We start from the raw sequence: 26228 nt of genomic DNA on the forward strand, positions 1-26228 counted from the left end.
GAGTTTGAAGAATTGTAAAAACAATGTGCAAATATTGTACAATCCAAGTGTGTAAAGCTCTTAAGAGAAATACGCAGAAATACTCACAGCTGTAATCACTGCCAAAGGTGATTCTAACATGTATTGATTGATTGACTCAGGGGTGTGAATACTTATGCAAATTAGATATGTACTTCATTTTCAAAACATTTCTAAAAACATGTTTTCACTTAGTCATTATGGTGAATTGTGTGTAGATGGATCAACATAAATAAAATACATTCCGGCTGTAACACAACATGTGGAATAAGGGGTATGAATATTTTCTGAAGGCACTGTATACAAATGTACAAAACTGTTTGACATGTAAAATCCCTGCTACATTGTCTGAACAAAACTGCCTTAGAAGGAGAAACACAATTACATTCAACTTTATCTTCTAGACGACATTCACATTAAAACCATATAAATACTATATATTTAAGACATTTAATGGTTTAAAAGGCACAATATCCATCCTGTGTTAGCTGATGGACACATTAGGGATATCTGCAGCTGCTACACCAAACTGTTCACACACTTTCTTCAGTTGCTCCTCCAGGACAATGTTCTTCTTCACCTCCAGATTGTAATTAAACTTCAGATCCTCAATCTCCTCAAAGAATGTCGGGTCAAAGTTCTCCAGTTCCATCTTCATCTTTTTTACTTCGGCCTGGAATCGGGAAGGTAAATCAAAAATATGTTCACAGAGGAATAGATCAAATTTGCTTGAATGTTTTTACTTTTCTACACTCAAAACAACCCAAATAGATGAGGTAATAGATCGGAGAAGTCACAATACCTGCAAGTGTTTTTTTTCTTCGCCAGTGGCCTTCAGCAGGGCTTGTAGCTCCTCATACCCTGATGACAAAAACATGACACTTGTTGATGAGCAAATTGTGCTAGTTAGTTACTGCGCCTGTTTAGGTTCTGCATCATTCCTGAACAGTACAAGTTTTGTTTGACATCACAGAACATGCATGAACACATCAATAATGCACATCTTCCACCTTGAAGTGGAAACTTGTCAAACAGGACCACTTTGCTTTTACATGTCTCACCTGGCCCAGCAGAGGTTGTCTCATACTTCTTAGTGTAGTCACTACACTTCTGTACCAGCTCTTCCTTCTCCCTCTCAAGCTGGTTATTGGTCAATCTAAAGACAAAACGGGATAGACACATTCCTATGTGACTAATGGATGGCAAATCAAATGTATAATTTTCATCACCAAATTTGACCTGTTCGTGTAGTAATGGATATTACAAACATAAATGCTGTTTTCAATTTCCTTCACTTTGGTTTACATTAACATATGGTTCACACATAGCTAACACATTTTGATAAGGCATTCCCATGTTAGCTATGTGTGAACCATATGTTTGTAATGCTATTGTATGCAAAGGCAATCAGGTTAGATGTATCACAAGTTTGTCTACATTGAAGAGCTGGCCTATAGGATATATTCACCTCGTTGACTGGAACTCCTTGGCGAGGCCTGACTCAGTGTTTGCAGTGGTGGGAAAGTTGTTTAACAGCTTCACCTTCAGAACAAACAAAAACTGTTTTCACCACCATGAAAATAATGTAACATAGTACTAGAATGCTACTTCATTATCTTTATATAAACAATCTGGTTTGATTGGCCCAGAACGACAATAGTACATCATATATGGCACTCTATTCTGTATGTAGTACACTACTTTTGAACAGAGCCCTATGAGCCGTGGTTAAAAGTAGTGCACTATATAGGGAACAGGGTGCCATTTGAGGCTCAACCATTGAAAAAAATTAAGAATCGCACAGTGATTTCACAGTCTACGCAACGGATCCGACGTAGCTCCATAGCTCTGATTGCGTAGACTGTGAAATCACTGTGCGATTCTTAATTTTTCTCTGTGTGGAGCTCTTACGCTTACCTGCTCCTGTAGTTGGCTGGCGACTCGCTGTGCTTTCTCCTCCCTCTCACTGGCCTCTCGCAGCTTCAGCCTGAGCTCTGAGAGACTGGAGTTCTTCTGGCTGATGTCCTGCTCTAGTGCTTTCATCTTACTCTCAAACATCCTGAAGGGAGGGAAACCAACCCCTTTTCAGTCAGCTATCTAGTTTCAAGACACCCCACTGTAGTCTATGTTGGCTTGGTATTCTAGCAGATCTAGATGTTTGTTCTTTAGGTCAGTGGTTCCCAAACTGTCAGTCGGGACCCACTTGTAGGTTGTGGCAGGGGTCCATGCAGGTCGCAGGATAAAAAAATGTTGTGCATTGCAATTTTTTTGAACAGTACCAGTCAAAAGTTTGGACACACCTCATTCCAGGGTTTTCTTATTTTGTACATTGTGGAATAATAGTAAAGACATCAAAACTATGAAATAATACATGGAATCATGTAGTAACCAAAAAAGTTAAAATTCTTCAAAGTAGCCACCCTTTGCCTTGATGAAAGCTTTGCACACTCTTGGCAGTCTTTCAACCAGCTTCATGAGGTAGTCACCTGGAATGCATTTCAATTAACAGGTGTGCTTTGTTTTTAATTTGTGGAATTTCTTTCCTTCTTAATGAGTTTGAGCCAATCAGTTGTGTTGTGACATGGTAGTGGTGGTATACAGAATATAGCCCTATTTGGTAAAAGACCAAGTCCATATTATGGCAAGAACAGCTCAAATAAGCAAAGAGAAACAACAGTCCATCATTACTTTAAGACACGAAGGCCAGTCAATCCAGACAATTGAGGAGGCAACTCCGGGATGCTGGTCTTCTAGGCAGAGTTGCAAAAAAAAAAAGAAGCCATATCTCAGACTGGCCAATAAAAATAAAATATTAAGATGAGCAAAAGAACACAGACACTGGACAGAGGAACTCTGCATAGAAGGCCAGCATTCCTGAGTCGCCTCTTCACTGTTGACGTTGAGGTTGGTGTTTTGTGGGTACTATTTAATGAAGCTTCCAGTTGAGGACTTGTGAGGCATCTGTTTCTCAAACTAGACATTCTAATGTACTTTCTTCTTGCTCAGTTCTGCACCGGGGCCTCCCACTCTTTCTATTCTGGCTAGAGCCAGTTGCTGTTCTGTGAATGGAGTAGTACACAGCGGTGTACGAGATCTTCAGTTTCTTGGCAATTTCTCGCATTGATAGCCTTCATTTATCAGAACAAGAATAGACTGACAAGTTTCAGAAGAAAGTTCTTTGTTTCTGGACATTTTGAGCCTGTAATCGAACCCACAAATGCTGATACTCCAAATAGTTTAGACGGACAGTTTTATTGCTTCTTTAATCATAATAACAGCTTTCAGCTGTGCTAACATAATTGCAAAAGGGTTTTCTAATGATCAATTAGCCTTTTAAAATGATAAACTTGGATTAGCTAACACAACGTGCCATTGGAACACAGGAGTGATGGTTGCTGACAATGGGCCTCTGTACGCCTCTGATTGTCTTTCAAAAACAAGGACATTTCTACGTGACTCCAAACTTTTGAAAGGTAGCGTATATATTTTTAAATAATAGCCTATAATCTTGGAGAACTTACAATCAACAAAAGAAACACTAGACAATCAGGCCCCCATTGATTTTGTTATGTTTGAGCATAAACACAGCATTAACCATGGTAAAATGTGTAGAATTGCAGGAAATTAGCTGAACTACAACATTTTCTGCTGCCAAGATTATATATATTTTTACTTAGTCTTTGGTCTATGTATGTTTTTTCACCGCTCAACCCTTATGGTAGGTCATGACTCAAAAGACACCTCAATTGGCGGGTCACAAAAAAAGTTTTAGAACCCCTGCTCTAGCTTATACATTAAGTAGTTACAGTCCAAGAAACAGGGTTAGTGAGTTCGCTCGTGTCTTTTAGTCAGATGAGAATAGGAGTGAGGACTGAGTGGTTGACTTCGTTAATTTCAACGGATCCCTCACCTTGTTACCACCGTGGCCTTCCAGGTCTTACTTTCGACCCCCTCAGGGATGACCCTGGACTGGGCTGCCACTAGCTGTTGTCTGGCCTCCTCCAGCTCAGCCTCCAGCTTCTCATTGGTCATCTCTAGACTGGTCTTGGCCATCCTCAGCCTCTCCGTAGCCTCAGTCTCCTGCAACACATTTTTTAAAATGAGTCCTGAGACTTGACTAAATGTTGTAACTATGCATCCCATGAAAAGGGGATGGGGCGGAACACATACCCTTTTAATCTCGTTCCGTAAATGTTCGTTTTCCATCACAATTTTCTCCACTCCTTTGGTTTTGGTCTCTAGTCTAGAGCTCAGCTGTGTTTCTGTGTTTCTCTTGAGCTTCTCGTAATCATTCTAGAGAAGACGGAGAGCCAGAGGACAAAATACATTTAAAAAACATTTGAACTTGAACAGCATAACCTTCGAGCAGTTTTGAAGGGCTATAAGAGCTCCACTGGTTGTTAAACATGTAATATGACATCTCATGCCCTATTACACAAGTAGTTCAACTACAGTTCACCTTGAGTTTTTCATGCTTGCGTTCCAGAGCTGTGAGCTGTTCCTGACTCAGTGCTGCTGGAGTTTTCTTCAGCGTCTCGTTCTCCCTCTGCACCCTATCTACCACCCTCTTCATCAGCCCGATGGTCTTCTCCAACTCTGGCACAGTTTTACCGCTGCGACCCGCCTACAGTGGACAGGAAAGTGTTTCATTCAGTTGTGTGATCCAGTTGTTGTATAATACACTGTTACTAGATGGTTAAATTGACTGTAAAGTGAGAACCGCTCTACGAGCCATGTCAGTAAAACAAGAGTGAAAACAGACCGGTGGATAGAGTAGAATTACAGCCTGACCACATGGGAATACGACATCTGTATACACAGAGTTTACAAAACATTAAGAACACCTTCCTAATATTGTGTTGCTCATCTTCATTTACACTGATTGAAGTGGATTTAACAAGAGACATCAATAAAGGATCATAGTTCTTACCTGGATTCACCTGGTCAGTCTGTGTCATGGAAAGAGTCTTTGGTTTATGTATGTTTTTTTCACCGCTTAACCCTTATGGTAGGTCGTGATTCAAAAGACACCTCAATTGGCGGGTCATGAAACAAAGATTTAGAACCCCTGCTCTAGCTTATACATTAAGTAGTTACATGGTCAGTCTATGTCATGGAAAATACAATTATTGATTGCATGTTTGTTTATTCCATGTGTAACTCTATGTTGTTGTATGTGTCGAACTGCTTTGCTTTATCTTGGCCAGCTCGCAGTTGTAAATGAGAACTTGTTCTCAACCTGGTTAAATAAAGGTGAAATAAAATGTAAAAAAAGAGCAGGTGTTCTAAATGTTTTGTGTACTTAGTGTAGATACCTAGTCACCAGCGTACACAAGCAGGCATTAAAGCACACACAAAAATCCCACGATTTAAACTTTTTCAGTCAAAAAATTCCATGGCAAACCTTTTGGCTCTAAAGATTTAACAGACTGCCTTTGTTTAATGACTGATTTGTTTGTCAAAATGGGTTTACTGGCCAGAAAAAAGGGCAGTTATTTGAAAATATATATAAATATTAACCCTAAATAATAACCCCCCACAAAAAATATTATTTTAGACTCAAACCTAATGCGTCATCCATATGACTAAAATCCGTTGCAGAGACTGAGAACTTTAACCCCTGCACAAGACTAGGATTGACCTACCCCACGGACGTGGCCCAGTTTTTTGTCCACCTCCGCCTTTTCCTTCTTCAGAACGTTGTACATCTCTTTGAGGTCTGCAACTTGGTCCTATCAGTAAAGTAGAGAGGGTATCATTGGATAAGCTGGAAAACAAACATCTCTGGCAGGTATTAACAGACCAAAGGTCTTAAAATCCACCTGTCCACTGAGGTCTTAACCGGTTGCTTGAACTGAGTTCCAGGGCTTAAGTTATTGGGCAAAAAGGCCCCAGTTGAAAGGGAGCTAATGATCTGCAGCTATGCTTTTAGTCAAATCCCCCCCCCCATAATGTATCTACCATACCTTTAGTCTGGGTAGGTCGTTGTTGGCCTGTTCCAGTTGAAAGCAGAGCTCCAGCTTCTCGGAGGAAAGCTTTAAGTTCTCTCTCTGAAGCTCGTACTCTTTCTGCGAGGGGGTGCCTGATGTCTAGAAGAAAGAAATAACAGCCGTCACGCTTACGCAATCAGAATGTGACAAAGCACAAAAATAACAATTTATTAGGAGAGAAGAGGGAAGAGATGAAGGGAGCAAAGAAAGGAAGTGTAAGGTGGTGACCACATGGATTAACATACAAAAACGTAGCGCCTAGGACTGGAAGGAGGTACTATACACAGGGTTTGGCCGGGGTAGGCCGTCATTGTAAATAAGAATTTGTCCTTAACTGACATGCCTAGTTAAAATAAAGGTAAAAAAATAAAAAATAAAACACAGACTGGGAGCCTATCAAGCCAAACACTACACACTTTCTGCTAGCTCAAACACTGCACTAGCATCTTGTCAGGGTGGAAGCCAGGGGCAGCCTTTGGTACCTTATGAGTTTTGGGAGACATAGGTTTGAGCTTTTGTCTTATCTTCTCAATATCATTGGTAATGACCTCAAGCTCTGCACCACGGGTACTCTCCGAAACAAACTCGAGCTTCCTGTCTGTGACATCGTCAATGTCGAGTTCCTTGATGAGAAAACTGTCAGGGTCAGCGATGACCTCCATTATAAAGTCCTCTTCTTTCCTGACGTTTCTTCCGTCCCACTTAATTTCCATCTCCACCTCCCTCTGTGTCTCCATCTCCTCCATCTCTGTCTCCCCCTGTGTCCTCTGCATTATCTGTATCCATCACACTACTTGACTGCTGTCACCTCTCCTTGCTCAGATGCAGGTTTCGCTGACTCAAACCTCTCAGAGGTTGATGGCTCATTCTGGATTTAGGAGGTTTGGATCATAAAAATAGAATGAATAGAAAGAATGTCCCCATTCAAGTAAACTATGGCATAATGGGTGGACTGGTGGCCATTGCGAGTGTACCCATAGGAGCAAAGCAGGAAGTAAAAATAATGGAAGAAAAAAGGAAGTGTACGGTGCACTTTTTTTTAACGTCCTGCTTTGCTCCTATGTGTACTCATCAACATGTGCTGTAATATGTTGATTATACTCAACTCACATTACAAAAATTCCATTATATTGCACGAGCCAAATCAGTTAACATAATTTGAAGGAACATTCTATATTACAATGGAAATTATTGCATCACAATACCAGGCAGCCAGTGCGAGTGTACCAATGAGTTCACCAGTCAAATTGCCAGGGTTAGAGGTTCCAAGCCTGTTCTATTCATTCTATTTCTATGGTTTGGGTACACTCAAATCCAGCACAGTGTCACTTGTGGAATCCTGTCTGACAATGAGATTCTCCTCTGTGGTTATGTCCACTAGTTCAGCAACAGCCACCTCATTGACATTCTCTGACTCTGCGCCACTTTTTTCCAGGTTCTCCTGCTTGGACTCTCTGTCAGTCTCTTCTGTTTCCACATCTCCCTCTCCAATATCTTCAGTCTGTTCTTCATGTCCTCCCTCTCCAGTCTCATCTGTTCTTTCCTGTTCTCCACCCTCGGCCCTGCTTGGTTTCTCTGTCTGCTCGGTCTCAGGTACACAGTCATTTGTTCCATCAAAGCCGGTCTGGGTTTCTTTCTGTTCTTGGTTTGGGTGTAGTGCCCCCTCCTTGTGGGCTGACGTGCCATCTCTCTGACAGGCTACACTGTCATTGGCTAAGAAGGTCAGGACCCTCTTTTTCTCATGTACGTCACCAACATCAAACGTCAGTGAACGAAGCTCTTTCAAGGACACGGACGGGGAGACCAAACTTCTCCCCTCCTTCACGTGCATCGAATGGGATTGAGGAGTGGGTGAAAGAGAGAAGTATAAAAGAGAATAAAGAAAGTGTAGAAACCTAATGACTTAAATATGAAATTAATGCAAACATACGTACATAGTGAGATGAAAGACAGTTGGCAATATTTGTAAACAGTGGTTGTCTGTTGTGTCTGAGTGAGTTTTCACAAACGTTCAATGTCAAGCCCGGCAGTTTAAGTATGTTTTCCTGTCTTGTTGTGTTTGTGTGTAAAAGGTAGTGCAGTCTCAGATCATATTTGAGTCAGTCAGTGTGTAGTCTTACAGAGGACTTCTGGCTCTCCAGGGAGTGAAGCCTGTCCTCCAGGTAGTGGTTCCTCAGGTTCATGTCCTCCATGGCAGAATCTCTGGGTAGGGCCTGCTGCTGTCTGGAATGGACAGAGAGGAAAATGTTAGTCCTACAAGGGTTGGTCTGGTTATACTGCAAACACAATACATAATAGTGCTGTCGATGTGTTCCCACCATCTTATTTGTCCACCAGAAAAAGCCCTATGATTTTGAGCTTCTAAAGAAAAAGAGTTGCTATTAAACAAACCAACAGCAGGACAGTTTACAATGTCTGAAACACCTACTTTATGGTGAGGATCTGTTGCTCCAGCTCAGCGTTCCTCCTCTTCAGCTCAACCAGTTCTTTCTCAGACTCCTGTGTCCTCACCCCCACCACCTGATCTGCCGTCACACCACGACCCTTCAGTTTCCTCTGCAGACCTGCCTTCTCCTGCTCCAGTCTGAACACAGAGGGACAACCAGGGACATGGCACAACGTAAGACCATATGGCTAAGGAGTATTGGAGTGAAGGAGTGAGTGAGTGTTCGATATCTATTGTGTATGAGTAAGCAGGGTCATGTGCTTCTGTGAACCTTTTGTTGGTCTTGTCCGTGTGCATGTGCGTCCGTGTGTGTCAGTCAAAATGTCTGTACTTAGTATGTCTTCATGAAGTGTGTGGGATGTGTATGTTTCTTATGGTGTGTGCATGGTGTGGCTAAACCCCTTGCACCATGAGTGTCTTGGTTCTAACCTGGCGTAGAGCTCCTTGAGAGTACTCAGCTGCTTAGAGACAGACTCGCTTTCCCTCTCCTTCTCCTTCAGAATGTTCCTCACTTTCTCCATCCTGGCCTGCCACTTCTTGCCCTCCTCCCACCGCACTATTTCTTCTTTATTTGTCTGCAGGATAGATAGTGTGATGATGAGGCATGTCTCACACAGGTTCCTTTCAATTCTAAAATACCTTGTATTTGTGAATATCCATGAAATACAGGAATATAATTATAGGATGTCTATGGAGCCAACATGCAGTGGGACAGGGAGGGAGGGATCAAATCAAATCTGATGTGACACATGCGCTGAATACAGGTGTAAACCTTACTGTGAAATTCTTTCTTACAAGTCCTTAACCAACAATGCAGTTCAAGAAATAGAGTTAATTAAATATTTACTAAATCAACTAAAGTAAAACAAATCTAATCAATCAAAAATGTACACAATAAATGTACATAACAATAATGAAGCTATATACAGGGGGTACCAGTACAGAGTCAATGTGGAGACTATATACAGGGGGTACCAGTACAGAGTCAATGTGGAGGCTCTATACAGGGGGTACCAGTACCGAGTCAATGTGGAGGCTATATACAGGGGGTACCGATAACGAGTCAACGTGCGGGGGTACAGAATAGTCGAGGTCATTTGTAAAGTGACTATGATAATAAACAGTGAGTAGCAGCAGTGTAAAAACAAAGGGAGGGGACTTTCAGAGAACAGTCTATGACTAGGGTGACTGGAGTCATTGACAATTTTTTGAGCCTTCCTCTGACACCACCTACTATATAGGTCGACTGATTAATCGGAATGGCCGATTAATTAGGGCCGAGTTCAAAGTTTTCATAACAATCGGAAATCGGTATTTTAGGGCGCCAATTTTTTAATCTATTTTTTTTATACCTTTATTTAACTAGGCAAGTCAGTTAAGAACATATTCTTATTTTCAATGACGGCCTAGGAACAGTGGGTTAACTGCCTTGTTCAGGGGCAGAACGACAGATTTTCACCTTGTCAGCTCGGGGGATCCAATCTTGCAACCTTACAGTTAACTAGTCCAACGCAATAACGACCTGTCTCTCTCTCGTTGCACTCCACAATGAGACTGCCTGTTACACAAATGCAGTAAGCCAAGGTAAGTTGCTAGCTAGCATTAAACTTATCTTATAAAAAACAATCAATAATAATCACTAGTTAACTACACATGGTTGATGATATTACTAGATATTATCTAGCGTGTCCTGCGTTGCATATAATCTGACTGAGCATACAAGTATCTAAGTATCTGACTGAGCGGTGGTAGGCAGAAGCAGGTGCGTAAACATTCATTCAAACAGCACTTTCGTGCGTTTTGCCAGAAGCTCTTCGTTGTGCGTCAAGCATTGCGCTTTTTATGACTTCAAATCTATCAACTACCGAGATGAGGCTCGTGTAACCGAAGTGAAATGGCCAGCTAGTTAGCGCACGCTAATTGTCGTTGTGTTGCTGGTTCGAGCCCAGGGACGAGTGAGGAGAGGGACGGAAACTATACTGTTACACTGGCAATACTAAAGTACCTATAAGAACATCCAATAGTCAAAGGTTAATGAAATACAAATGGTATAGAGGGAAATAGTCCTATAATTTATATAATAACTACAACCTAAAACTTCTTACCTGGAAATATTGAAGACTCCACCACCAGATTTCATATGTTCTCATGTTCTGAGCAAGGAACTCAAACGTTAGCTTTCTTACATAGCACATATTGCACTTTTTCTTTCTTCTCCAACACTTATTATTTAAACCAAATTGAACATGTTTCATTATTTACTTGAGGCGAAGTTGATTTTATTGATGTATTAGGGGCGGCAGCGTAGCCTAGTGGTTAGAGTGTTGGACTAGTAACCGGAAGGTTCAAACCCCGTCGTTCTGCCCCTGAACAGGCAGTTAACCCACTGTTCCTAGGCCGTCATTGAAAATAAGAATATGTTCTTAACTGACTTGCCTAGTTAAATAAAGGTAAAAAAAAGTGTTAATTAAGTATTGTTGTAATTGTCATTATTACAAAAAAAAAAAAATTGTCTTATTAATCGGTATCGGCTCTTTGGTCCTCCAATAATCGGTATCGGCAGTGAATAATCATAATCGGTCGACCTCTAGTCCTGGATGTCAGGAAGCTTGGCCCCAAAGATGTACTGGGCCATACGCATTACCCTCTGTAGCGCCTTACTGTCATATGCTGAGCAGTTGCCAAATCGAATCAAATCAAATGCTATTGTTCGTGTACACATATTTTGCAGATGTTACTGCGGGTGTAGCAAAATGCTTATGTTTCAGTGCAGTACTACCTAACAATACACGAAAATATCCAAAACATTTATATAAAGGAATTGAGGAATTAAGAAATATAGAAATGCTAGAATGAGCAATGTCAGAGTCCAGAATATAAATATATACTGTACATATATGAAGGTGTGTATTGACATTATGGACAGTATTTGAATAGAAATTTGTGTACAGTAGTAGTTATACAGGATGAGCCTTGACTAGAATACAGTATATACAGTTGAAGTTGGAAGTTTACATACACTTAGAATAGAGTCATTAAAACTCGTTTTTCATCCACTCCACAAATCTTGTTAACAAACTATAGTTTTCTCAAGTCGGTTATGACATCTACTTTGTTCATGACACAAGTAATTTTTCCAACAATTGTTGACAGACAGATTATTTCACTGTATCACAATTCCAGTGGGTCAGAAGTTTACATATACTAAGTTGACTGTGCCTTTAAACAGCTTGGAAAATTCCAGAAAATGATGTCATGGCTTTAGAAGCTTCTGATAGGCTATTGACATCATTTGAGTCTATTGGAGGTGTACCTGTGGATGTATTTCAAGACCTACCTAAACTCAGTGCCTCTGCTTGACATCATGGGGAAATCAAAAGAAATCAGCCAAAACCTAAGAAAAAAACTGTAGACCTTCACACGTCTGGTTCATCCTTGGGAGCAATTTCCAAACACGTGAAGGTACCATGTTCATCTGTACAAACAATGGTACGCAAGTATAAATACCATGGGGCCACGCAGCCGTCATACCGCTCAGGAAGGAGACGCGTTCTGTCTCCTAGAGATGAACGTACTTTGGTGCGAAAAGTGCAAATCAATCCCAGAACAACAGCAAAGGACCTTGTGAAGATGTGGAGGAAACAAGTACAAAAGTATCTATATCCACAGCAAAACGAGTCCTATATCGACATAACCTGAAAGGCCGCTCAGCAAGGAAAAAGCCACTGCTCCAAAACCTCCCTAAAAAAGCCAGACTACGGTTTTCAACTGCACATGGGGACAAAGATTGTACTTTTTGGAGAAATGTCCTCTGGTCTGATGAAACAAAAATAGAACTGTTTGGCCATAATGACCATTGTTATGTTTGGAAGAAAAAGGGGGAGGCTAGCAAGCCGAAGAACACCATCCCAACCGTGAAGCACGGGGGTGGCAGTATCATGTTGTTGGGGTGCTTTGCTGCAGGAGGGACTGGTGCACTTCACAAAATAGATGGCATCATGAGGAATGAAAATTACGTGGATATATTGAAGCAACATCTCAAGACATCAGCCAGGAAGTTAAAGCTTGGTTGCAAATGGGTCTTCCAAATGGACAATCACCCCAAGCATACTTCCAATGTTGTAAAATGGCTTAAAAACAACAAAGTCAAGGTATTGGAGTGGCCATCACAAAGCCCTGACATCCATCCTATAAAACATTTGTGGGCAGAACTAAAAAAGTGTGTGCAAGCAAGGAGGCCTACAAACCTGACTCAGTTACATCAGCTCTGTCAGGAGGAATGGGCCAAAATTCATCCAACTTATTGTGGGAAGCTTGCGGAAGGCTACCCGAAACGTTTAACCCAAGTTAAACAATTTAAAGGCTATGCTACCACATACTAATTGAGTGATTGAGTGTACGTAAACTTCTGACCCACTGGGAATGTGATGAATGAAATTAAAGCTGAAATAAATAATTCTCTCTACTATTATTTCACATTTCACATTCTTAAAATAAAGTGGTGATCCTAACTGACCTAAGACAGGACATCTTTACTAGGATTAAATGTCAGGAATTGTGAAAAACTGAGTTTAAATGTAATTGGCTAAGGTGTATGTAAACTTCCGACTTCAACTGTACCTGAAGTGGGTAAAACAGTATGTACTCACCTTGTCATCCTTTAGGCCAAGACCTTTCCTCTCTGTTGTTGACTCTGGTACACTTCTCCTTTCCAGCTCACACTCCAACTTACGGATCTTCTTCTGCAGTGCCTCTACTGTGGGCCCCTTTCCCTCAGGCTCAGATTGACCCTGCACACACACACACACACACACACACACACACACACACACACACACACACACACACACACACACACACACACACACACACACACACACACACACACACACACACACACACACACACACACACACACACACAATTATTTACAGTTAAACATTTTTCTTTTGGCACACAGACATATGCGCACATGCAGACACGCTCCCACATACACAATTTAAACAATTACATAGATTGATAACACAAATAGATGATCAGTCAAACACACTAACAGAGTCGTCCCCCACCCCCCAATCAATTGATAAATTACACAACTATTGTCCATTCAATTGGATTACATAATAATAATAATAAAATAAGCATATTCCTACTCCCCAGCTTGCCGATTGGACACAGAAACAAGTCGGATTGTGTCACTGACCTGCAGTCCGCTGTTGAGCCTCTTGATTCGCTGTTTGAGTTCCTGGATCTCCTCGTCTCTCTCTTCCTTCTCCCCCTGCAGCTTGCTCTGGGTCTTCAGGCTCTTCTGGAGGTCCTTGTTCAGGCCCTCTACCTCCTCCTTCAGGGTGTTCTCTCTCCCCCTCCCTGCCTTCACAGCCTCCTTCGCCCCCTGGAGCTCTTCATTTAGCTCCTGCACACGAGCCTGATGGAAATAACCAGATTGGTATGCATTCAAGGGATATACTGTGCGACTTGACAAAAGTTATTCTGTATTGATAATTGGGATATAAAAACATGTGCAGCATAACATGCTGATTATGTGTCATGACTGGGAATCTTAACACTTATCAGGAAAGATAAACCCTCTATCACTTACGAGTGTTAGCAGATTGTGTTTTAAGGGTTTGAAATTATGTAAGCGCTAGTTCATTAATAGCACGGTACCTAATATGCTATGAGACTGAGAGAGTGATGGGGACCAACCTTGAGGTCCTTGGTATGCTTATCTACCAGCAGCTGGACATTGAGGCTATCCTCTCTGTGAGATGCATTGGCTATGATCTGCTGCTCCGCATGGGACGTCATCTCTGCCCTCAGCGCCAACAGGGCCTTACTCAGAGCCTGAGAGAAAGCGAGAGAAAGGGGTGAAAAGGGAAAGGGAGATGGAGAGGATGAAGTGGAGAGGCATAATATAGTTCCGGTCTGTTTAGTCAGTCTATTGTGACGTTTGGCAGTCATGTTCATGCTCCCAAGATGCTATAATTACACTGACACAGTTCTATAGAGAGCAGACCATAAGACCAACAAACACAGATGTGGCCAAATATATTGGCACCCTTGCACTTTTCTCAAATAATTCCCTATTTCTCCTAAAATGAGCTGGCATTTTTTTTTAATACACTTTTGGTCTCCACACCTTGTTATTGGAATTTCAACATTTCAGAACCAATTTTATTTTTGTAAACTTACATTGACAATTTTAATTTCACAAATGGCATGGACAAAATTATTGGCACCCCGGAGCCTTTACTTGGTTGCGCAGCCTTTGGCCAAGATAACTTTCAACAAATGCTTCTTGTAGTCATCAATGAGCTTGTTGCACTATTCTACAGGCAATATGGCCCACTCTAAAGCAGCAAACTGCTCTAATTCTTTAATGTTTGAAGGGTGCACTGCACCAACTACTGTTTCCAGCTCTCGCCATAGGTTATGGATGTGATTTCCAGAACAGTCCAGCGTTTCTTTTTGAACCATTCCAGAGTGCTTTTTATGTGTGCTTGGGGTTGTTGTCCTGCTGGAAGACCCATAACCTTCAAAGGCGACCCAGTTTTTGGACACTGAGTTGAACATTGAAACCGGGTCTCCATTGAAGGTTTCGGGTCTTAGAGCAGGAATGGTTAAGAGATGCTGGACTGTTCTGGAGTGGCTAGCGAAGAGTCCAGATCTGAATCACATCCATAACCTATGGCGAGATCTGAAAACAGTAGTTTGTGGAAGGAACCCGTCAAATATTGAAGAATTTTAGCAGTTTGCTGCTGAAAAGTGGGCAACATTGTCAGTAGACAAGCTCATTGATGGTTAGTGTTTGTCTGCAGTTATCTTGGCCAAAGGCTGTGCAACCAAGTACTAGCTCTGGGATGCCAATAATTTTGTCCATGCCATTTGTTCTGCAATGTTGAAATTCCAATAACAAGGTGTGGTGGCCAAAAGTTTTCAATCAATCAAATTCAATCACATTTATTTTTAAAGCCCTTTTTACATCAGCAGTTGTTACAAAGTGCTTATACAGAAAACCAGCTTAAAACCCCAAACAGCAAGCAATGTAGATGTAGAAGCACAGTGGCTAGGAAAAACTCCCTAGAAAATCCAGCATAGAAAGGCAGGAATGTAGGAAGAAATCTAGACAGGCACCAGGCTCTGAGGGGTGGTCAGTCCTCTTCTGGCTGTGCCGGGTGGAGATTATAAGAGTACATGCCCATCAACTTATTTGAGAAGAAATAGGGAATTATTTAAGAAAGGTGCAAGGCTGCTAATATATCTGGCCACAACTATATCTTCCTAGTCTTCACCTTCAGTTGTTTCTCTTTCTGGTTGAGCTGTGCTTTGAGTCTCTCCACCAGGTTCTTCATGGTGTTGCTGGGCGAGCGGACGTTGGCCTGTTTCTGGGCCTCCAGCTCTGTGCGGAGGTAGTGCAGCTCCTTCTCCATCTGACCCAGCTGAGCCCGCTGCTCCTCAGCCTCCCCTGACATAGCTTTGGCCTGGGCTGCATGACGCTCCTCCAGCCTAGAACACACACAGTGGGGTTAAGCTAAACACAGGGCACAGGTCAAATTGGTTAAACACAGTTTGTATAGATAGGATGAAATTATTGACAAAGACAAACTAAATAATCAACATTTTGTGAGCTAAACAAGCCTAATCCTAGTTTACATATAGCTTTATCATTTATTGTTTCTTTCTAACTTTTCCTAGGCCTGGGATGCCATCAAATTCACTATTCCTGATCACATACAGTAGGCCAACGTAAATGCAGATCTCAATTCTCAATTACATGACAGATCAGGTAAACAATGTATGTAGCTTAGCACTGAGTATCTTTGGTGTGCATCTTAAACCAGCCAGTGACTTACTTAGTCCTCTCTGAGGCGTGCTCTTTGGCCTGCATGGCTGTGAGGTTCCTCTGCCTGTCCAGGTCTGCAATGAGGCCCTTCAGCCGGTCGGTCATGGAGGACAGAGCGCGGTCTTGTTCCACCACCGTCTGTTCCATCTCAGCTAGGCGAATCAGGTGCTTGGTGGTCGGCACCGTTATGGTGGGCTTCTTCATTAACTCCTGGAGACAACAAGGAGATTAACAGAAGATATTTTTGGGTCGTTCCAGGAAAAGAGTGCCTTTTGCATATCTTTGATATTTAAGTAGAAATTGTGCACCAATATTTAATTTCAAAAGCCTGTTATATTAAATGAAGTGTCCTTTAATATAGACCACATGGAAAATTCAATACAACCGGTTTCTTATATGAATAATGGCTTGCTAAAGTGCCAAAATTCAGCATTTTGACCTGTCCATCCAACACTGTGTCACTTCTAGGAAGATTTCAACCCACTTAATCTTAAATGTCTATCATTATAAAGCACTAGTAGTTATTTCTGTTGCTTTGACAAAGTTATTCTTGAAAATGATTATTATTATTATTATATACTTTTTAAATTTCACCTTAATTTAACCAGGTAGGCAAGTTGAGAACAAGTTCTCATTCACAACTGCGACCTGGCCAAGATAAAGCAAAGCAGTTTGACACATATAACAACACAGAGTTACACATGGAGTAAAACAAACATACAGTCAATACAGAAAAATAAGTCTATATTCAATGTGAGCAAATGAGGTGAGGTAAGGGAGGTAAAGGCAATACATAGGCCATGGTGGTGAAGTAAATACAATATAGCAATTAAAACACAGAAATGGTAGATTTGACAGTAGATGAGTGTGCAAAGTAAAAATACTGGGGTGCAAAGGAGCAAAATAAATAAATAAATACAGTAGGGGAAGAGGTAGTTGTTTGGGCTATTTATAGATGGGCTATATACTGGTGCAGTGATCTGTGAGCAGCTCTGACAGCTGGTGCTTAAAGCTAGTGAGGGGTATAAATGTTTCCAGTTTCAGAGATTTTTGTAGTTCGTTCCAGTCATTGGCAGCAGAGAACTGGAAGGAGAGGCGGTCAAAGGAGGAATTGACTTTGGGGGTGACAAGTGAGATATACCTGCTGGAACATGTACGACGGGTGGGTGCAGCTATGGTGACCAGCGAGCAGAGATAAGACTTTACCTAGCAGGGTCTTGTAGATGACCTGGAGCCAGTGGGTTTGGCGAAGAGTATGAAGAGAGGGCCAGCCAACGAGAGCGTACAGGTCGCAGTGGTGGGTAGTATATGGGGCTTTGGTGACAAAACGGATGGCACTGTGCTAGACTGCATCCAATTTGTTGAGTAGGGTGTTGGAGGCTATTTTGTAAATGACATCGCCAAAGTCGAGGATAGGTAAGATGGTCAGTTTTGCGAGGGTATGTTTGGCAGCATGAGTGAAGGATGCTTTGTTGCGAAATAGGAAGCCAATTCTAGATTTAACTTTGGATTGGATATGTTTTATGTGAGTCTAGAAGGAGAGTTTACAGTCTAACCAGACACTTAGGTATTTGTAGATGTCCACATATTCTAAGTCAGAACCGTCCAGAGTAGTGATGCTGGACGGGTGGGCAGGTGCAGGCAGCGGTCGGTTGAAGAGCATGCATTTAGTTTTACTTGTATTTAAGCAGTATTTAAGCAGTTGGAGGCCACGGAAGTAGAGTTGTATGGAATTGAAGCTCGCCTGGCGGGTTATTTAACAGTGTCCAAAGAAGGGCCAGAAGTATACAGAATGGTGTCGTCTGCGTAGAGGTGGATCAGAGACTCACCAGCAGCAAGAGCGACATCATTGATATATACAGAGAAGAGAGTCGGGCCCAAAAATTGAACCCTGTGGCACCCCCATAGAGACTGCCAGAGGCCCGGACAACAGGCCCTCAGATTTGACACTCTATCAGAGAAGTAGTTGGTGAACCAGGCGAGGCAATCATTTGAGAAACCAAGGCTGTTGAGTTTGCCGATGTGGTGATTGACAGAGTCGAAAGCATTGGCCAGGTCAATGAATACGGCTGCACAGTATTGTTTCTTATCGATGGCGGTTAAGATATCGTTTAGAACCTTGAGCGTGGCTGAGGTGCACCCATAACCAGCTCTGAAACCAGATTGCATAGCGGAGAAGATATTTAATGTGATAAGTGATTAATTTACGTCTGTCCCTCATTTTAAGGTCAACCCCTGTTACATGAACAAAACTCTCGTTTTAATATTCCTAAAAAAACGTTTTTTTTTTCTTCAAAAGAAACATTGAACATCTAATAGTCAAATAATAGTGTGAAAGCAGGTGGGCTTGTTAGATGCTTTTTGGACATTTTCTGGTGTTTTGTGATGAAAAACTGAGCGGTCAACCCTGTTACTTTATTTGGCACTTCGTAAACACTTACTATAGTCTTTTTATTTAACCTCATGAGATGGGAAAACATGTTCTTTATGAAGCTGAACATGTGCTTTTTATGACAGAGTGTTAAAATAAGGTGAAAGCAAATGTTTATTTTGACCAAGTTACACTTTCAAAAGGTACAGAATTGTTGGAATTATCTTTTTACCGGGACAAATAAAGAATAGTGAGTAACATGATAAAAGTCCATAGCAATCTTGCATTGGTGGTAGACATCAATGATCCTACCAAATTGGAATCCTAAGACCAGAATTTCTGAAAAGCCAGAGAAAGTTTCTGAACCGTTGTAACCCTAACACAGACCAAGAGAGAGCCATGGTAGAGCTAGGCTGGGCTACATACCAGTGCGGTCTGTTTGAAGCGGTCAAGGGAGGTGTCAGTGTGCAGGTCCAGTTTCTGATGCAGCGTCCTCATCTCCTCTTCATGTCTCCTGGTGATATCCTCCTGCTCCTGGGGTTAATTCAGAAGGCCACAGCAGTCAGAACCAATAGAACCAACAGTACACACCACAGCCATATAAGGATACACTATATATGCAAAAGTATGTGGACACCCTTTCAAATTTGTGGATTCAGCAATTTCAGTCACACCCATTGCTGACAGGTGTATAAAAGGTGTATAAAATCAAGCATACAGGCATGCATCTCTGTAGACAAAGATTGGCAGTAGAATGGCCTTACTGAAGAGCTCAGTGACTTTCAATGTGGCACAGTCATAGGATGCTACCTTTCCAACAAGTCAGTTCATCAGAGCTGCCCCGGTCAACTGTAAGTGCTGTTATTGTGAAGTGGAAATGTCTAAGAGCAACAATGGCTCAGCCGTTGGTAGGCCACACAAGCTCACAGAACGGGACCACTGAGTGATGAAGCGCGTAAAAATCGTCTGTCCTCGGTTGCAACATTCACTACTGAATTCCAAAGTGCCTTTGGAAGCAACGTCAGCACAATAACTCTTCGTTGGGAGCTTCATGAAATGGGGTTCCATGGTTGAGCAGACGCACACAAGCCTAAGATCACCACGCACAATGCAAAGCGTCGGGTTGGAGTGCTGTAAAGCCGCCGCCATTGGACTCTGGTGCAGTGGAAACGCCTTCTCTGGAGTGATGAATCATGCTTCACCATCTGGCAGTCTGACGGACTAATCTAGGTTTGGTGGATGCCAGGAGAACACTACCTGCCCCAATGCATAGTGTCAACTGTAATGTTTTGGGGAGGAGGAATAATGGTTCGGGCTAGGCCCCTTAGTTCCAGTGAAGGGAAATCTTAACACTACAGCATACAATGACAATCTAGACTGTTCTGTGCTCCCAACTTTGTGGCAACAGTTTGGGGAAGGCCCTTTCCTGTTGAGCATGACAATGCCCCAGTGTACAAAGCGAGGTCCATACAGAAATGTTTTGTCGAGATCGGTGTGGAAGAACTTTGACTGGCCTGCAGAGCACTGACCTCAACCCCATCGAACACCTTTGCGATGAATTGGAATGCCGACTGCGAGCCAGGCCTAATCGCCCAACATCAGTGCCTGACCTCACTAATGCTCTTGTGATTGAATGGAAGCAAGTCCCCTGCAGCAATGTTCCAACATCTAGTGGAATGCCTTCCCAAAAGAGTGGAGGCTGTTATGTCAGCAATGGGGAGCCAACTCCATATTAATGCCCATGATTTTGGAATGAGATGTTTGACAAGCAGGTGTCCACACGGAGAGACAGTTAAAACAACTTCTCGCACCCTCTTTTTCTCTAACACTTTCTAATATGTCTAAATGGCCATTTGGTGTTTAAGTCCGAACATCAACCACAAATTGTGCATCAAATGCAGATACACTTAGCAGGCTTGTTGCTTCCTAGAAATCCTATAGTTCTCTACCCCCTGCTGTACCTGTCTAGCCCGGGCCAGTAGGTTCTGGTACTTCTTAAGGACCTCCTCCTTCTGGTCCAGGCGTCCCTGCAGGTTGTTGATGGTCTGGTGGGCCACCTTGAGGGCCGGCTGGCTCTCCCTCTGGTCCTCCTGGTGCTTGGCCAGGTCTGCCAAGAGCCTCTCCCTGTCTGCAGCCGCAGGGAGCCGCAGACGCAGCTCATTGATTACCCGGTCCCTGGAGAGGATGTTCTGCTCTGCCTTCCACAGGGCAGATTCCTTCTCCTTCAGCTTCTGCTCAGTGAGAGTAGAGCAGAAGAGAGACAGCCTCATAGATGAATCACTTTTATACTTGTCTTTTACAATCTTTTACAAGGGATGGTGCTCTAAGGCATGTGGTGTGATCGTCCACCATAATGTGTGTACTTTTAAGGCATTTCCTGTGTGTCAACTGTGGGGTAAGTAATAATACATGCTACAGTATAATCACCTCATCTAGAGTTTTGCAGGTGGCCTGGGTCTCCAGGATGGTGCGGACATGCTCTTTGATTTTCCTCAGGGCAAAGTCCAGCTGGTGGGCCAGGGGAAGGCTTGCGTCTGGCAAGGCTCCGGTAGCCTCCTCAAACTACATACAATGCACACTAGGATTAACTGAGAGGAGGAGTCCAAGTCCTTGGTTGACTTGGTAGCAAGCAGTTTGTGACCGTGTGAGTTATGAGTAATATACCGTATCAAATCTAGGGTTTTTATAAAATAAAATTACAAATCTGTTAAACATATCCTAAATATAAACCATCAAATTAGTGAATTACAATTGGTATTTAATTAGTAAAATAAATAAAAGTGAGAAAAAAAACTATGTCAATATGTATTTGCTGTCAATGTTTTGGCATCAAACTGGTGGCAGTCGTGAAAAATGCAATAGTTGCAAAGTCAATTGAAAATAATGCCATTGTTGATTAGATACTTTTTTCATTAATTAAGCTATTTTCTCTTGAACCATGTGGTCTATCTACTAGAAACTCATGGATAACATGGACACAGATATAAAAAATGAATACTAAAAAAAAAAAAAAGTAATGTATAAATGACCAAAGTTACGATAGATTGCCATATATTTTCTGTTAATTACCAAAAATGTCAGTAACTTTGGTAAATTACTGGTAGCTTTGCAACCCTAATCATGTGTGACTAGATTATTTATTGAAAATACATTTGATATTGAGCATTCAAGTACATACACTGCGTATACCAAACATTAGGAACACATTCCTAATATTGAGTTATACCCCCTCCCTCAGAACAGCCTCAATTTGTAGGAGCATGGACTCTACAAGGTGTCAAAAGCGTTCCACAGGGATGCTGGCCCATGTTGACTCCAATGCTTCCCACAATTGTGTCAAGTCGGCTGAATGTCCTTTGGGTGGTGGAACATTCTTGATACACATGGGAAACTGTTCAATGTGAAATACTCAGCAGCCTTGCAGTTCTTGACTACTCACCTTCTGAATGGCACGCATACACAATCCATGTCTCAATTGTATCAAGGTTTAAATATCCTTCTTTAACCTTGGCTCCCGAGTGACGCAACGGTCTAAGACACTCCATTTCAGTGCTAGTGATCACTACAGACCCTGGTTTGATTCCAGGCTGTATCACAACCGGCCGTGATTGGGAGATACATAGGGCGGCACACAATTGGCCCAGCGTCATCCAGGCTAGGGTTTGGCTGGGGTAGGCCGCCATTGTAAATAAGAAATTGTTATTAACTTGCCATTCTTAAATAAAGTTGAATAAAAAATATAAATTAATTAATCTTCACTGCCTGAAGTTGATTTAACAGGTGACATCAATAAGGGATCATAGCTTTCAACTGGATTCACCTGGTCAGTCTATGTCATGGAAAGAGCTGGTGTTCCTAATTCTTTGTATATTCAGTGTATATCCACAGCTTACAAAATTATAATTAATAGCAACCAGAAACAAAATGTTAAATTCATTCCGATTGACAGACAGTGGGGAGGCTAGTGTACAGTAAATTAATGTCAGTGTGTCTGTGTCCCAAATGGCACCCTATTCCCTACAGTATATAGAATACCATTTGGGGCACAACCAGTGTGTGTCTGTTTGGTGTTAGACAGGACCTTCTGGGCAGAGCCTATGATTAGGTTCTGCTGTTTCTCATAAAGATCCAGCTGGCGCTCCAACTCCACCTCTCTCTGATCCCACGACATCTGACGTTCCTCCTGAACCTGGGGGGGGGGGGGGGGGGGGGGCACACAGACTGTGTGAATGTCTGTCTTTGTGAGTGTCTTTTAAACAGAGCTCTGTCATCATGCCATTGTGACTTTGTCTGTGTCCCAAATGGCATCCTATTTCCTATATGTAGGGCTCTGGTAAAAAGCAGTGCACTTTATAGAGAATATGGTGCCCTTTTGGACACAACCATTGTCCTAGCATAGCAAGATCTGGAGAACATGCATGGTCTGAAGCCACCAGTACTAGTATTTAGGGAGTCCATCTGGAGCACTGTATTTTTAGGGGCATAAAACTAAACCATCTGAGCATCAAACACATAAATAGTCCTCTATGTTTTCCTCTTGTTCCGATTATGACTGACTCTCATGGGGAGATACATTACACTATAAAGTCCAAAGCCATGGGGGCGATGACGTTCCACTATAAAGCCCAATGTCATGGGGGCGATGACGTTCCACTATAAAGCCCAATGTCATGGGGGTTTGACGTTCCACTATAAAGCCCAATGTCATGGGGGCGATGACGTTACACTATAAAGCCCAATGTCATGGGGGCGATGACGTTACACTATAAAGCCCAATGTCATGGGGGCGATGATGTTACACTATAAAGCCCAATATCATGGGGGTGATGACGTTACACTATAAAGCCCAATGTCATGGGGGCGATGACGTTACACTATAAAGCCCAATGTCACGGGGGTGATGACGTTACACTATAAAGTCAAATGTCATGGGGGTGATGACATTACACTATAAAGCCCAATGTCATGGGGCGATGACGTTACACTATAAAGCCCAATGTCATGGGGGTGATGACGTTACAGATTCATCAATTTACTGAAGACAGATGAAAATTTGAAACATATGAAATTGCTCCACTCACATTTATAAATTTGTGAATGTTCATTCAATTTATGTCTCTGTCTGTAGAAAGTGTCTGTATGCTGCTGTTATTCGTTTCTTTATTTTACTTTATCATATCCTGATGCCTAGTCACTTTACCCTGCCTTCATGTACATATCTACCTCAAATATCTTATTATTATCTATCCTGATGCCTAGTCACTTTACCCTGCCTTCACGTACATATCTACTTCAAATACCTTATTATTATCTATCCTGATGCCTAGTCACTTTACCCTGGCTTCATGTACATATCTACTTCAAATACCTTATTATTATCTATCCTGATGCCTACATCATATCTTTACCTTATTATTATCTATCCTGATGCCTAGTCACTTTACCCTGCCTTCACGTACATATCTACCTCAAATACCTTATTATTATCTATCCTGATGCCTAGTCACTTTACCCTGCCTTCACGTACATATCTACTTCAAATACCTTATTATCTATGCTGATGCCTAGTCACTTTACCCTGCCTTCATGTACATATCTACCTCAAATACCTTATTATTATCTATCCTGATGTTTAGTCACTTTACCCTGCCTTCACGTACATATCTACCTCAAAAAGCTTATTATCTATGCTGATGCCTAGTCACTTTACCCTGCCTTCATGTACATATCTACCTCAAATACCTTATTATTATCTATCCTGATGTTTAGTCACTCTACCCTGCCTTCACGTACATATCTACCTCAAAAAGCTTATTATCTATGCTGATGCCTAGTCACTTTACCCTGCCTTCACGTACATATCTACCTCAAATGCCTCTGCACATTGATCTGGTACTGATACTCCCTGTATATACAGTAGGGAGAACAAGTATTTGATACACTGCCGATTTTGCAGGTTTTCCTACTTACAAAGCATGTCGAGGTCTGTACATTTTTATCATTTTTATCACACTTCAACTGTGAGAGATGGAATCTAAAACAAAAATCCAGAAAATCACATTGTATGATTTTTAAGTAATTAATTTGCATTTTATTGCATGACATAAGTATTTGATACATCAGAAAAGTAGAACGTAATATTTGGTACAGAACCTGTGTTTGCAATTACAGAGATCATACGTTTCCTGTAGTTCTTGACCAGGGTTGCACACACTGCAGCAGGGATTTTGGCCCACTCCTCCTTACAGACCTTCTCCAGATCCTTCAGGTTTCGGGGCTGTCGCTGGGCAATACGGACTTTCAGCTCCCTCCAAAGATTTTCTATTGGGTTCAGGTCTGGAGATTGGCTAGGCCACTCCAGGACCTTGAGATGCTTCTTACGGAGCCACTCCTTAGTTGCCCTGGCTGTGTGTCTCGGGTTGTTGTCATGCTGGAAGACCCAGCCACGACCCATCTTCAATGCTCTTACTGAGGGAAGGAGGTGTTGGCCAAGATCTCGCGATACATGGCCCCATCCATCCTCCCCTCAATACGGTGCAGTCGTCCTGTCCCCTTTGCAGAAAAGCATCCCCAAAGAATGATGGGTCCACCTCCATGCTTCACAGTTGGGATGGTGTTCTTGGGGTTGTACTCATCCTTCTTCTTCCTCCAAACACAGCGAGTGGAGTTTAGACCAAAATGCTCTATTTTTGTTTCATCAGACCACATGACCTTCTCCCATTCCTCCTCTGGATCATCCAGATGGTTATTGGCAAACTTCAGATGGGCCTGGACATGCGCTGGCTTGAGCAGGGTGACCTTGCGTGCGCTGCAGGATTTTAATCCATGACGGCGTAGTGTGTTACTAATGGTTTTCTTTGAGACTGCGGTCTCAGCTCTCTTCAGGTCATTGACCAGGTCCTGCTGTGTAGTTCTGGGCTGATCCCTCACGTTCCTCATTATCATTGATGCCCCACAAGGTGAGATCTTGCATGGAGCCCCAGACAGAGGGTAATTGACCATCATCTTGAACTTCTTACATTTTCTAATAATTGCGCCAACAGTTGTTGCCTTCTGCTGCTTGCCTATTGTCCTGTAGCCCATCCCAGCCTTGTGCAGGTCTACAATTTTAGCCCTGATGTCCTTACACAGCTCTCTGGTCTTGGCCATTGTGGAGAGGTTGGAGTCTGTTTGATTAAGTGTGTGGACAGGTGTCTTTTATACAGGTAACGAGTTCAAACAGGTGCAGTTAATACATGTAATGAGTGTAGAACAGGGGGGCTTCTTAAATAAAAAACTAACAGGTCTGTGAGAGCCGGAATTCTTACTGGTTGGTAGGTGATCAAATACTTATGTCATGCAATAAAATGCTAATTAATTACTTAACTTCTTGACGCACCTTTTCCCGTTAGCGGGATCATTTTCATCAACACCCACTGAATTGCAGCGCGCCAAATTCAAATTAAATGACTAAAAATAAAAATAAATCATGAAATCAAAAGTGCAATATAGCAAAACACAGCTTGGTTTGTTGTTAATCCACCAGGCGTGTCAGATTTAAATACAGCTTTTCGGCGAAAG

At 42.1% G+C, this 26228-nt stretch overlaps 1 protein-coding gene across 3 annotated transcripts in view; it reads right to left on the bottom strand.

Moving 5' to 3' along the window:
• Positions 1–218: 218 nt before the first annotated feature.
• cep290 (centrosomal protein 290) overlaps positions 219–26228 on the bottom strand; it is a 62714-nt gene continuing 36704 nt past the window's right edge. For 2 of the 3 annotated variants that reach the window (XM_046345531.1, XM_046345525.1), the window contains 22 exons: positions 22750–22857; positions 21096–21230; positions 20630–20899; positions 19095–19202; positions 16308–16507; positions 15747–15960; positions 14161–14298; positions 13658–13879; positions 13104–13244; positions 8884–9029; positions 8437–8592; positions 8129–8231; positions 5985–6107; positions 5664–5750; positions 4478–4642; positions 4189–4311; positions 3929–4098; positions 1936–2077; positions 1487–1560; positions 1080–1174; positions 821–879; positions 219–691 (listed from right to left, as the gene is read on the bottom strand). In XM_046345531.1, the coding sequence (XP_046201487.1) occupies positions 503–691; positions 821–879; positions 1080–1174; positions 1487–1560; positions 1936–2077; positions 3929–4098; positions 4189–4311; positions 4478–4642; positions 5664–5750; positions 5985–6107; positions 8129–8231; positions 8437–8592; positions 8884–9029; positions 13104–13244; positions 13658–13879; positions 14161–14298; positions 15747–15960; positions 16308–16507; positions 19095–19202; positions 20630–20899; positions 21096–21230; positions 22750–22857 (3168 nt within the window). In that variant the 3' untranslated portion in view covers positions 219–502. Of the gene's footprint in view, positions 692–820; positions 880–1079; positions 1175–1486; positions 1561–1935; positions 2078–3928; positions 4099–4188; positions 4312–4477; positions 4643–5663; positions 5751–5984; positions 6108–6779; positions 7828–8128; positions 8232–8436; positions 8593–8883; positions 9030–13103; positions 13245–13657; positions 13880–14160; positions 14299–15746; positions 15961–16307; positions 16508–19094; positions 19203–20629; positions 20900–21095; positions 21231–22749; positions 22858–26228 lie in introns of those variants that run through there. The other variant, XM_046345539.1, reaches the window with a different exon arrangement.

The sequence above is a fragment of the Oncorhynchus gorbuscha genome, linkage group LG01, assembly GCF_021184085.1.
Source record: "Oncorhynchus gorbuscha isolate QuinsamMale2020 ecotype Even-year linkage group LG01, OgorEven_v1.0, whole genome shotgun sequence".
NCBI classification, from domain to species: Eukaryota; Metazoa; Chordata; class Actinopteri; order Salmoniformes; family Salmonidae; genus Oncorhynchus; species Oncorhynchus gorbuscha.